Raw genomic sequence first — 14,793 nt, 5'->3', positions numbered from 1 at the left:
AACTGGAACTGGAGCTGCCAGGTCTGAGCCAGGACAATTTTAGCACACAGGCACAGAATCTCCCAGAACATTTTTTTTTTTTTAAACAACTGAAATGCAGATTTTATATGGCATTTTACAACAATAACAAACATGGTGATGAAGCACTCTGTTTAAGTTGAGCTGGCACAAGAGTGTGGTAAAATTCTTTCAAGTGTCCTTCACTCATAAAAAGCAGTCTTTGCAGAGTTGAGAGTTTTGGGGATGCTTTCAGGTTTGACCAACTTAAGCTCAGTAACTTTGCCACCCCTCCAAATTTTTCAGGTTGTTATTGTCACATAGAAGTAATTCAGCATTTCCAAACCAGCTTGATCTCCCTGCCTCTCTTTATTCATTGCAGGGAGTGATACAGACTGTCCCAGGGTGGTTATGCCTCTTCTGTGTGTTCCAGTGAGCAGGGGAAGAGGTAGCAGTGTAGACAGTAAAAACATTATCTAAGCTATAAAAATATTATCACATTTAGAATACTATCACAAACACCATAAATAAACCCCACTGAAATTAATGGGCAATTTGTACTTTCAGTCTCTCCAAACAGAGAAATGGCTGTGCCTACACATCCAGATCGTTCTTCGAAGAGTTTTTTTCCCCCAGCTGTAACAACTAGAGTATGAAAAGTAAATTCCAAGAGTCTGGAAGGCAGCTAAAATGTCTTTTCAGTCCTTGCTCTTCCTGGCTGACATAATGCACTTTTCCAGATGCTTTGCCCCACAAAGCTGAAAATTCTAACATAATGCTCCTCTTCTAATTCTACTCAGAGTGAAGAGATGGCACAAAGTGATTATTTTATCCAAATATTGTTATCAGAACAAGAACTGAAGGGGAAAAAATGCATTTGTCTTGTAGAAAAATAACCAGAAAATCAGTCATTAGAAATATGATCAGAATGTATTTTCATATAAGAAAATATGTTTGTATTTACTTATGTACTTGAGAACAACTGGTAGAACTGTCCACAGTGTCACAGTTTTGAATGTTCTACCTTTTTTGGAGGCAATTAGTCACCTCTTCAAGGCTTTTGTGCCCACTTCTCCATCCACCGGAATCTGACACTTTGATATTTTTGCTTATTAGAATGGAAATTCAACATTTAGAAAGGCCAAGGAACATGAGGTCAAAAATCAGCACGAAACCTATACTCTAGAGAAGGGATCACAGAAATTTACATGGAACAGGCAGTTTGATATTTCTATAATTTTAAACAAAACAGTAGCTGTCATGAGATAATAATGGAAATTTTGAAATATTCATCACCATTTTCTTGCTCAGTCTGAAAAGAAATTGCTTCAGCACTCTGAGCTGTGGGTAGATATTTAATAGCATTGTCTTTTAGTCTAGTGCCTCACCAGCAAAGAATTGCCTCTAAACCATGCTATTATTCTATTTTAAGAATCTTAAGCAACAGGGATTTCATCACTTGAATTGGAAAACTATTTAACAGACTAGTAGACGTTATGACAACAAAGTATTTCCTGATATTATATCAATATTCTTAAATTTCCTAAACTCACTGTAGTTACCAAACCTTAATTCAGTCTAAACAACCCATCTTTCTTCCAGTCCTCCACACATCAAACTGTTTCGTGGTGCTTAATGAACTGTTTCCCACGTGGTACTTACAGCACCTTAAGTCTATTTTGAAGTACATAAAACTAATTATGTGAGCAGGATACTCAGGTAATCATTAGAAATGCAGATACAAGCAATTGACAGAAGTTTAAGCCCCTTGAAACAGTGAAAGAGAAACTACAGCCTGGACATCATGTTACTGTCCTGCAAAATCACAAGTTAATACTGGGAACCCCATCCAACAGCTGTGGGTCTTTGGTGTACCACATGAAAATGCAAATTTAATTGGGGCAGACATAGGAGAAACCTAAATATAATGTGTTTAGAATTCCAAGGGAATAAACACCAGTTTAGTTATTTTTCCTTAAATTAGCTATTTAGGTCTTTTTTATATTTGGTGACATAGTTGTCTCACTCCACTTCAAACCATACTTGTTTCAACCTTAATGTGACTTTGCTAGTCGATTTTTTCTCATACTTATCAGAGAACACTCATGCCCCTCTTAGACACACTGAAGTATCTGACTGTTTCAATTCTAGCCAATTTGGAGTGTAAACAAACTCAACAAGGTTCTTGACATGCAAAAAACCTCTGCCTAGATAAAAAAAAAAAAAAAAAAAAGGCTTAGAAGACTATGGATTTTGGAACATCAGAAGCAGTAGTCCAGAACTGAGAATAAACAGGTAATCTTTTCAGGTAATCTTGAACAGAAATGTAATTGGAAAACCTGTATCTGCAGCACTGAACAAATTTAGGAGGGAGCTGATAGAAGGACCTGGAGCTGAGCCTCAGCCCAGGGTTTCCCAGCTGTCCCACATATTGTGGATTCAGGCCATGTGGCTTTGCTCCAGCAGACCTCACCTGTGCCTTTCTGCAGCTTGGTAAAGGGCTCAGCATGTGGAAAGCCATGAGATGAGAGCTGTGAAAGTGGCAGTCAGAGCAGAGAGGAACATTGGCAGCAACAAAGGATCAACTGCACCCATCAGTATGGTGGTCTCCTTCTCTGAATTCTTTTGTTCAAACACAACTGCCCTTGCTCACCATTTGGAATAAAGAACTCACCCTGAACTACTTTAACCATTTTGGTTTGAACGTGGCAGGACAGAGAGTGGTGAGCTGTGGTGAGCTCCCCTGACCCACCCTACCACCCATCTTTGAAACGGAGTAGAATTTGATTTCTGTCACTGCATCCCTCAGCAAGGAGAGAAGCTGCTGGGTGCCACCATCATCCCAAATGAGCTTCATGGAGCCTAGATCCTCTGTGTTTAAAGCACAAGTTCCATGTAAGCATCAGAAAGTGGATTTTAATTGGTGAAAATGGCCCAGTGACCTCCACTTGCAGGTCAGCTCCCTGGCCCAGAAGCTGGTGAGATGAGATGGTTGGGTGACTTGGCTTCCGAGCTGTCCCTGCAGCCCCAGCACACAATTGGGAAGGATTCCACTGATCCTGATTAGCAGCTGATGGCACAGCTGCCAAAGCTGGAGTGTTATCAACCACCAGCAGCCTGGTTTCTGCCCACACCCCAGGGACTCCAGCAAAGACCAGAGGACAAGCAGGGGAGTGCTGCACAATCTGACACATTCCTACCAGGGGAAAACAGTGCCATCTCACCCCTGTAAATCCATTTAATTGAGTCAACCAGCAGATGTGAGCTATTGCCAGAAGTCAGGCAAGGAGCACAGAACAGGCTCTGTGCACATCCAGGCTTGCTGAAATCACAGAGGTCAAGGGAGGGGAAGAAATCTGCTGAAGAACAAAGCTGCTGCATCACAGCTCTAGGAACAAACCTCCTTCCAAGACAAACACCGTGGCTCCTTATTCTAAACAGCTCAAGGTTTACTCTCTAGGCAGCAGGTAATCAGTACTGCTGTGCCACAACGAGACACTAGTTGTGGTTTCTGAAAAGAAATGTAACCACAGATCACAGAGTCAGCACCCTAAGACAACCCTAGGAGAAAAGCAAGGACAGGATCACACGAGGACCCCTACAAGAATAATCATTTCCCCTAAAACACTCTGCCTCTAAAATAAATCTCTGTTTTCCTCTCATGCAGCCATATCCATCTGCTTTTAGGCAATTCAGAATACACTGATTTTTTTTTTTTTATGGCAGATATAAGCTCTTCAGGTGACCTCTGCCACATACAACAGGAGCAGCCCCTCTATTTATAATGTATGCATACTTGTAAGATGTTTTCAATTACTGCTGTCTCCCTGACATGCAGAGATGATGCTCAGATAGGAAACTGTGCTATCATACACCTTTGAAGATTTCTGAAGCTAGATCTTTTTGCATTTTCTACCCTACTGAGCTAGGAAATTAACAGTATAACTTTACCTTACCTTCTAGAAAGCCTGGTTTAGTCAAATATATGATCTCAGGTTGTAACTACAGAATCAGCTATTTATTTAATTTAACAAGACCATTCTTCCAGCAGACAGCAAAGGGAAGAAATAATATGTCATGCAAAGATTCCTAAGCCAATACTTCTCCCCTACATCCACTCCAGGGTTACTTTCCATGAGTTCTCAAGTGCTCTGCTGATCTGTGTTAAGTAAACTGCAGTAGGATGGAAGGCAACAAATTGTATTCCCCAGGTTTTGGGCAAGTAATTTAACTCTTGTTGGCACGTAGCAAGAAAAAGATGATAAGAGTTTCACACTGATAATATTTCTGTGCAAGTTAACCATTCAACAGTGAGGCAACAATTTTTTTTCCCCTGCCTATCTGTTGTGTGAGCAGTGATGAATGGGAGTTGTGCTGCCTTTAATCCAAAGGAATTCAGTGGTGTTAGGTGTCTTCTCCTGCGATGACACCCCCAAGGGCTGACACCCTAAGTGTGCTGATTGCACTCCCCACCTTGGTGACAACACCATCCCATTCACCCTGGTCCAGGAGGAAGCATTATCTATTTGGAATTAAAGACAAATAAAAGCTGGACAAATAAAAAAGGACAAATAAAAAGCTGGGCAAATAAAAGCTGGGCTGGACAGCTGAACATGTCACAGGAACCATGTCAGAGAGACGACCATCAGGAGGTGCTCATTCTCTTGCTCTCCCATGGAGACACAGGGAAACCAGACAACTGCTTAGATGAGGTATCTAACTTGTTAGTGAGAGCATAAATGGTAAATTTTAATTTTAATCAGGTGACAGGCTGAGCTTGTCTCTACACAAATTTGACCACGCAGAACACTTCCCCTAGGTAATTTGCAGGTGCATCCAGAAACATTATTGCAGGATGCACAAGTTGGTCACAAAATCCTAATCCTAACATTACAAAGGGTTACCAACTTCAACCAAATGGGCGGGAACAAGATGTGTGAGTCAAATACTTTCACATCCTCCTGGTGACTGGAATATAGTTTCTGTTTTTATGGGCTTAATCTAAAAATATAACATAAAATGCACCAGAATATTCACATCAAATCAGCTTCTTTCATGATGAATGAAGAGTCATAGGTAATTTTCTGGGTCTGAGATTACTGATGCTTCTTCCACAGTTTCTGAATGAAAATCAATTGACTCAGATTCCACAGGTAGGAGTACTTGCCTTTTAGAGAATTCTCTGTTGTAAGAACCTGTTATTTTTTTCAGATTCACATCTGAAATTGCTACACAACATTTCTTGCAGAGATGTAGCTTAGATTTAACTAGAAGTCTGGTAATTCTGTCTGGTAATTCTCTCCCTAACAGAGGCTTTATACAATCAAAGAAAAAAAATTATGACATCATAAATGTTGGGTAAAAGTGCAAAGGAAAAGAGGTTGCCCATGATCAAAGTTAAGTTACTAAAAAATAAGGAAATAAGAAATAAGGAACCAGTTCAACAGCAAAAGAGGGTACAAGCATATGTGTGGGAGCACTGGAAAAGTTAGAAGTTCCTGGACTCATTATCTCTGGCATTTCCACTGCATGATATAGATGAGGCAGAAGGTTTTTTTTGTTTTGGTTTGGTTTTGTTTTTAAACTATTTTAATTTTATTTATTTTAATTCATTTCAGAATAATATAAACACCAAGAGGCTTAGGAGCCTGCAGCATCTTGTCCCTTCTGGCTTTTTATATCACCTGGTCTCCCGTGTCTGCACCCCTCCTGGGCTCATAACACTTTGATATTGACACCAGCTCAATCCAGTCTTCAAAGAAAAATGGGCATGAAAATCCTTCAGTCCCCCTTTCCAGTCTGAGCCCAGGGCACACACATTTCCCAAGGACTACACATTGTAATGGGTATTATTTTGAACTTGATAAAATTAAGAGTGGTTACAGAAAACAGGATTTGAAATGACATTTCAGCCACATGATCCTTCTGAGTCTGGTAGATGAGAAAATAGCCGTGATATCAGTTCTGATGCCTTTCCTATCACTGGCATTATCTGATTAATTTTCTAAACTAAGTTTATTGCACTGCATATTAAGAAGCAGAAGAAAAGAAGATGAGAAAGACTGTGTCGCTCACTTTAGATAATTTTTGCTCTAGACTGTTCTATAAGGCTGCAATGTACTTACCAAATACAGTATTGTATGATTATTTACTGACTTTATCTTGAAAGAAGGAATATTCTAAGTAAAAACAAAACACAGAAGTGCCTCAGGTTCACTCTTAATGGGGTTTTTGCTGCAGCAGGGAAACCAGCCCCATCTGTAGGCACCTATTCATCTATTAATATTATTTTTTAAAATTACACTGGAAAATCGTGACACCAAACCTGCAACTCAGTGGCATAAAAAAAAAATCAGTAAGTGCTGCAGATTACTTTAGTCCAAAGTCAGACACAAACTCCAGTCTGGACAATCCTGGTATCCCCCCAGAAAGAAGGGCATTTTTGGACTTACGGTTGGTTGTCCTGCTTTGGTCACTCTGGGCACTGTCGTTTGACTGGTTGCTGGAGACAGAGGACACACTTGAGCTCCTGACAAAACCAAACGTCGCCAGTTTGGCTGCTGGCAACCGGGAATATCCTGGAGGACGGAGACCAGACTGGCAGGGCTTGGGGAGATTTGACTTCACAGCACTTGGGCATGAGCCTTTCTTAAGATCAACTGAAAGAAGGAAAAAATAAGGACATTTTTTGTTAAATACACTGAACTGGGATATACTGAGCATTACCTGTACAACACTCTCTACATGAAATCAGTATAAAGACTGAACTCCTGTTTCAACATCTGCTCCAACTGGAGTCATCTCTTATTTGCTCCACTAAAAAGAAGCTCTGTGGAACCATTACAGGTCGCAGCAGAGACCCATGAGGCATATAACAAACTTCAAACAAAGTAATGTAGTTCAAGTCTGCTAAGACTTTTTAAAATGTTATTTTTTTTTACACTGTATCACTTTCTAGTTTTACATTTGTTATGGGCCAGTTGAAAAAAACTCATACTCAGAGATAAATATAATACACACATACTCCAATTTTGGAAACTATTGTAGAAAGCCAGCCATTCTCTCAAGGACACTGTTTGTATTCCATCAAAGAAAACTTTGATTTTAAGTCTTTCTTTCAAATTCTATTAAAAGAAAATGCCCTTTTCTTGCACCAAGCCTGGGAACAAGGACATGGCCTGCAAAGTTGCACTATTTTAACATACCACCAGCCCCTTTTCTGCCAATGGACTTCTCCTCACCATAAAAACATCAGGCTATGCGGATGACATCAACCAAGTCTCAGAAAGCTGCCAGTAGTGGGCTTATAACAGATGGCTTATAACTGTGTCCAGTTCTGGGCCCCTCAGTTCAGGAAGGAGATTGAGGTCTTGGAGCCAGTCCAAAGGAGGGCAACTATGCTGGTGAAGGGATCCAGCACAAGTCCTGTGAGGTGAGGCTGAGGGAGCTGGGGCTGTTCAGGAGGCTCAGGGATACCTCATCACTCTCTACAACTCCCTGAAAGGAGGGTGCAGCCAGGTGGGGGTTGGTCTCTTTTCCCAGGCAACTCTCAGCAAGACAAGAGGGCACGGTCTTAAGTTGTGCTGGGGGAGGTTTAGGTTGGACATTAGAAAGAATTTCTTTACTGAGAGGGTGATCAGACCTTGGAATGGGCTGCCCCAGGAAGTGGTGGATTCTCCATCCCTGGAGATATTTCAAAAGAGCCTGGATGTGGCACTCAGTGCCATGGGCTGGTAACTGCAGCGGGAGTGGATCAAGGGTTGGACTTGATGATCTCTGAGGTCCCTTCCAACCCAGCTGATTCTATGATTCTATGAAGTTAAGCAAGAGCAGTAGTTCAGCCACCATGTCTGCCTGTGGTAACTGCTAACTGGTCAGCTCTCCCTAGCTTGTGTCCTAACCCATTTTCTGCTGCTCTTGCTTTGGTGAACTTTTCTTGGCAAATCCAGAAAATAGGTCCATAACTGTCCCAAATGGCAGGATTGTGTTCAGGGATCAAAGATTAGTGTTTGGTTTTCATTGGAAGGACTGGATTCCAAGTGGATCTGGATCTCAACCGCACATAAAATCTGGACACAGCTTTTCACTGTAGGTTTGACAATATCATGTTCCTGTTCCTTGTGGAGTGCCAAGCAGCAAAAATATGTTTTAAAAAAATATTTTAAAAAATTATCAGTGTTATCCGAAAGATGCCACTAAAGTGTTTAATCAGTCATCAGGACTGGTGGATCAGGAGAAAAGGCAGCATTAAAACTATCAGCATAATCTGCCAGAAAAGGCCACAAAGTCACCCATTTCCCATTATTTCTTGAATGCTACTTGTGCATTAGCTTGACACATACTTCAAAGGAAGAAGTGAATATTCATAATATAACAGAAAAATAGAAATTAACTGCGCAGTAATAATACGGTCATCATATTATTACAGTATTTAATTCTTTTGTAAACTATGTAGGTCACAGCCTTATTAATTTTAATGAAGCATTACTCTTTAAGGAGACTGCATAGAAAACTAGACTAACTCCATTGAGCAGAAAAAGGTTATAGGGATTTTGAAAGATAGCCATGTACCACATCACAATAATAATACTAAGCTTTGTTTAACAAAACTAAGCCTTTTTTTTTTGAAATAGAAATTATATAACACCAAGCTAAAAGGAGTTTTGTTATTCAACTAAAACACATTCCTCTAGAAGACATCAAAAAATGCTCCTTGCTTAATGAGAGAAATAATTTATACAGTAGACTCTTAAAAATGCATTTTTTGTACCCACTTTTCATAAGTTGAAGCCTTTATTAAGACTCAAGGAGATGGATGTCTGACTGCAGCACCTTTACTGGCCCAGAGGGCACACTCTGGAGAATAATCCAAATGACAATAACAAATCCCTATAGAATATAAAAAACCCTGCTAAAATCCCAGTTCACTTTTTTGGCACCAGCAGGAACTCAGAACTATGCAACGATGGGCTGAGAGGTAGCTGTGGGCTCCAGGTACAGGATGAATGGCACATTAGGAAGGAGAAGAGCTAAGCAGGGATGTTTGCTATCAGTTTACTGCCAGGCTTGTGCACCATTGCTTTGACAGTGGTCCTGTTACACCTGGTTTATGGTTATCCACAAAGCACCACTAGACCAGGTGTCTGCTGTCTCCACTGTTGGGGGACATTCACATCATATGTAAATGACTCCACAGCAAAGTGCTACAGAACCTGATCTCAATGTTTCCTTCAATGCTATCAACAGAGTTTTGAATTAATGTGAATCACGTTCACTAATTTTCATGTAGGAACACAAAAGAGTATTCAGTGAAAGGCCTTAAGAGCCCCAACTGCTAGAAATGACATGCTAATCATCTTTAGGACAGAATCTCTCTATTTGAGGGGACTAACATTTTCCTGCATTAGCAACTACTGCATGGTGGGACTCAGAGTGGCTTACACCAGTGTAAGGCTGCACTTTTGCTATGGAAGGATGATCCTGTGCTTTTTCTCTTCCACAATCAGACTCACTGTGCCCCAGCAATGCTGATATAAACACTTATTTTAGCAATATTTTAGATGGGCCAGACCATCTTGCTTACACAGCAGGCTGCAGTCACACATTTGCTACTGGCTGGGTATGGCCAAACATCAGCTCCGCCAACTGATGACCTGAAGGAGGGTTACACAATGACAACTGCTTGTGTCACACTGTCCAAATTTTTCCCTGTGTTGCACTGGTGACAGCACCAAGCCCAGGCAGCCTCCAGATCTGAAGCAGAGGCTGCAAGAGCAAAGAACCTGTCCAGGTCAGAGGCAGCAGGGAGAAGGCATGGAACGGTCTCTTGTGGGTTTTAGGGGTTTCTGAAAAACACATCAGCAGGACTGCACTACACAAGTAAGAATTGAGATTCCTGGTTCCCAAAAACTTCTGAAAATTGAGGTAGAAGGAGAAATCTTTCCTTTTTACAGCAAAAAGCTATAAATACCACAGATTTCCTGCAGCAGAATAGGGAAAATCCACTGGGGTGGCTGGGAAAGTGGTTAGAAATGGTTTTGTTTAAAAAACATTAGAAATATGCTTGCCCTAGGAAAGTGAGATTCACCTGGGACTCCCACGTCCTCAGCTGAACCACAGGGAATTTCGTTAAAACCAGAAGGCTTTTTGGTAACAAACTGCCCAGCCATCTCTGTCTTAACTTCAAAATCATTCTCCCAATACTGGGCAGAGTATTCAGTGGATTTTCTCACATTTCTGTGCGTGTTCCAGTTTGTGACTTCAATTACATTCCCCCTGAACAAACAATGTTTTGTGTCTTGAACTCGTCATCATCCTTAAATTATTTTTCACTTCTCTTCTTTGTAATTTAACTCTTCTTTACCACAATGACCTAGGGGTAGGACAGTATCCTCATTAGGGATGCATTCAAATCCTTAAAGCTCAGTTATTTTGTCTCTTCTTTCTCATTAAAATACATGAGACAACAGCTTATTGTACATACTTTCTTTTTTAAACATCATCAAGTTTCATGATGGATGTTTTTTCTTTATTTCTGTTTCTTAGAAGTATAGAAACACTCCTGCAAACAAGGTCTGGGAGTTCAAAACAAAAGTTATTTTAATGAGCAGATTTTATTTCAACAAGAATTTGCCAAAATAAGCTTAAAAAATTGGCAAAAAATCTTTCCAGCTGTCTCACTGCCTGAAGCTAATTATAGAATTAAGTATTGTTGTCTGTACAGCACACAAACGATTTTTTATGATAATTCAAGCAGTTCCCTTCTAGAAACATGAAAACATTTTGAGGTAGTGACTGACTGACACAAACCAGATGTGCCTGGGGAGACTTAAGAAAGCCCTGAGCAAGACTTCTTGTGCATCCCCAGTGTATGTGAATCACATCTCCATGCACATGTATAACTAAAGAGCAACTTTCATGTGGCTTCTCTGTGAAATTTGAAATAGGCTTTAGCTGAAATTGATGAAAAATTAAAGAAAGGATTTACACAGATATGTTCATATGATAAAGTGGTTCAAGATTTCAACTCTGCTTGCAACTCAGGGATCCTTGTCAAGCCTTTGTCTTTTGCAATGGATTTTTGGTTGTTTGGAAGTTCTTGACAAGTATTCCTTTCAAAACTTTAATCATTAGCTGTCATTTTCTCTCACAAAGCTCACGTTCTTTTAGAGGATGTATTCTTATTTCATAATGGGGAATCTGGAGCAAAAAAGAAAAGTTACCTACTTGCAAAGTCACTGATTTAGCCAGAGATAATACAAGCACAATTAACCCATCTCAAAGTTAACCAAATCATTGACATCTTTGAAGATTAAAAAAAAAAAACATGCTAGTAAAAAAGCTATTCTGTTGTCACCACCTTTGAGGTTTCCCTGTTACAGACATAAAACCTTCTTGATGAACAAAACTGAGGAAAAGGACTTTAAGCAGACTTTAAAATACTGCTGAGCCTGGGACAGTTCAATTCCAAAGGGAAAACAGTTGTCACTGCTGAACATGGCTACATTCTGATCAGCTACTCCACCATCATACGATAAGAAATGCTCATCTCCACCTGATTCAGATTTAAAAATCTCAGAAAGCTTTTCTGTGCCTTCCCAGCTCCCAGGCAACCCAAGGTGGGTTAGCACATTCTCACTACCCCAAGAATTTGCTTCATACAAACTGCAAATGTCCCTGTTTGCTCTGCAGCTGATGTGCAAAGCAGCAGCATCACACAGAAACATCCAGCACAGGAACTCTCAGCACACACTCCCTGTGTTTTCCACTGAAAGTCCAGAGCAGCAAGAACACTCCTTCCTCAGCACCTCAGAGCCACATCTCACCCACCCAGATGCCACCCATCAGCTGCTCAGAAGCCCCTCAGGTGCCCAACCGGCAACAAGGTTTGGCTTTCACCAGGGAGGAGGCAAGATATGAAGTATTTGCCTGCTGCAGCACCCAAATTGTTACTGACACCAATCTTCTGACTGACAGGACTCGTATTGATGTTGCCCTTCTCATGAGATGCATTTCGGTTCTTTGAAGACACAATAATTGCTGGGAGCAGAGACGTGGCAAACCCAGCTGAAGAAGTTTGTGTCTCCCTATTAAGCACTTAATTTCTCTTTACAAAATACAGTCAGATTGTTTCCTTCCCCCCCCCCCCCAAAAAAAAAATAAAGGAAGTGCAGATTGAAAGCACTGTAGATCACTGGAGGATAGATAATGTTTTCACCTCTGAATTCTCCCCTGGTCACTTTTTTCCTTAAAAAATCAGGATGTTGGCCTACTCAAATCCAAGTACCTCAGACTGAAAACCTATAAAATAAGCACACAGCTGGAATAGTAGTAATAAATTTCGCGGAGTAAACTCAACCCCCCTTTTCTATCATCAAATCTCACCTGCTTGTCAAGCATTAAGTATTTCTGAGAATAAACATGAAAGCAAAGCTTTTGTACCAGGAGAGAGCTGTAGATATACTGTAGCATTTATGATGAGATACATTATGCAAGCAAACGCACAAATAACTGCATATATCTGTGTGTATCTGAGTAATCAGAAATATTGCTGTCCTGATTCATATAGAAATTGTATATTTAACAAAATTTGACTTGGAAATTAGAGGACCTGCTAGACCCTCGGGACTGGCATATTTAATAAACAGAGAGGTGATGAGGAAACATTTCATTAACTCACTCTGTGAGGAAAAAAAAATCATAAATGTAACTTCCTCAAAAATGAGGAATTAAGTGAAGTTAGTGAGTAGAACTAAGTAAAGTTAATGATAAGATCTCTGTTATACTTTTCAAAATCAGACATTAATCCCATCAAAACAATCAGCTAATTAATGCAAAACAAATTAATGCTAATTGGTTGCTCCAAGAAGTCTCTATAACCAAGGAAAAAATATTCATAATTTGTATGTTATAGACAAAGTATCCTTCAGTGCTTGATTAGGTCTAAAAGTTTCCCATTGAAAAAGCAGAGTCACTTATGTAAATTTTAAGCTTTCAGAGACACTATTGCACCTTTAACTACATCATGAGTCAATGACTTCCTAGCTCACCTGCAGAACAGAACACATTTTCTTACATTCAGGCTTCTTGCCTGACCCATCACCTGACCCCAGGTGATGTAAAGCATCACCTAAGGAGCTGCTTTGCTTAGTAAGGAACTTGCATGTGCCACGTCCTACAGATGAAGCAGGATCACTGCTCCAGTCACATTTTAGGCATCACACTTGGAGAACACAGTTGTGGGATCATTCATTATTATTTTACTTTCTACTTGGTGTGCCTGAAAACTAATGAAACCTTTAATGTACGTGTAGCCCTTGCAATCCATCACAGCACTTCAGGGATTTAATTATCAATTATTTCAGAGTCAGTTTTAGGAGTATTAGTATTATACACAGGCCAAACCACTCAGCTTATCAGTGCTGCTTAAGCACACTGCTGCATTATGAAAAGCATGGCAAAGGGGAATAAAATCCTCATTATAAGGAGGCACTGCTTCTGTCCTCGATATCATGCCATGGCAGTTTCAGCTGAGAAGCCTCAGTGGTACCTCACGCTTTGTCATGGGCTGGCAACTGGCTGGATCCTCCTGCTTCCATTACCCTAGGGCAGGACTGAAATCACTAGGATTAGAAACTGGATTAAAAGCTCAGGATCGAGCTTCAAAACATGCTGATTAGCAGTCTTAAAGGCAGGACTGCTATCCTTGAGAGAAAAATGCCTCCTAGTACCCAGCTGCTTTTGCTGCAGTCAGCCAAACCTTCACACTCAACAACACACCTGAGCAAGGGGCTTACCAGCACCCCTTCCAAATGCTGACCAAATGCTGATGCATTTTGACTGCTCATATTTGTAAATATGACTCTATTGAAGATCAGTTTAATCCTGTTTCTCAAATATTGCATCAAAACCGGTTTAATACCACAGCTAACTGCTAAATAAGGGAAAGGGGTTGACAGAAAGTAAAAAATGGTGTAATTGACTTCTAAATAATTGGCTAGAGAAGTGTCTGACCCTGCTCTGAGCATCACCAGTCAGCCTCACACCAGCTCTGACATGTCAGGGGTTGCTGTTCCACCCAGGCCCTCCCTGCTGGCAACTATGGACCCATCTCTGGTCTGAGTTTGGGCATGGACACAGCCACAATCAGGAACCAGTTTTCTGCTGCCCTTCCACTCCTACACCAGTCTTGTCCTGTCTGCTTTACAGATAGTAAATGGGACTGATGGATTGATACTGTTGAGATTTAGAATGTCACATAATGTAGGGAGGCAATAAATGAGCACATACAAGTTTTGAGATGGATAAAAAGATGGGTAAGGAAAAGTCCTGTCTGTAAACAAGAAAAAGTCAGGGTAATGAAGCTGAATGAAAAAAAAAATTAAGGCAATATTTACTACTGAGGATCAGAAAAGACAGTGGATTCAATCCTGCCCCCATATTTCTTTCATACCTATGTCCCAGACTGGTTTCCATAACTTACCCTACCCACCTCCTGAAACATGCAGCCTCTTACGGTTTCATTTTAAATTGAAAACACAATCCACTCTCCCTCTGCACCTGTATTAGTGCTGACTGGACTCAACTTACAGAGCTGATCTGGTATTTACTGGCCAGCATACAAGCTTGGAATGTCTCAGAAGTCTCACACTGGTGTGACTGGTCAGCTTCTGATAAAGGCATCAACATCATTTGACCCAGACATGGGTTCAAATAGTAAATGATAGTGGTAAGAGGCACTGTGCTACAGATAAACCTCATTTCCCCATAAGCCACAAATCCTGCAATCCTATATTT

General features: G+C 40.6%; 1 protein-coding gene across 2 annotated transcripts in view; it reads right to left on the bottom strand.

The window, feature by feature from the left end:
- Positions 1-14,793, bottom strand: part of MTUS2 (microtubule associated scaffold protein 2) — a 285,443-nt gene that overhangs the window by 149,233 nt on the left and 121,417 nt on the right. For both annotated transcript variants that reach the window (XM_071736550.1, XM_071736559.1), the window contains exon 5: positions 6,450-6,656. In XM_071736550.1, coding sequence (XP_071592651.1) covers positions 6,450-6,656 — 207 coding nt within the window. The remainder of the gene's footprint in view (positions 1-6,449; positions 6,657-14,793) is intronic.

Source organism: Heliangelus exortis, chromosome 1 (genome assembly GCF_036169615.1).
Source record: "Heliangelus exortis chromosome 1, bHelExo1.hap1, whole genome shotgun sequence".
NCBI lineage: Eukaryota > Metazoa > Chordata > Aves > Apodiformes > Trochilidae > Heliangelus > Heliangelus exortis.
Note: the sequence above shows the minus strand (reverse complement) of the source record. Positions and strands in the feature narration are given on the sequence as shown.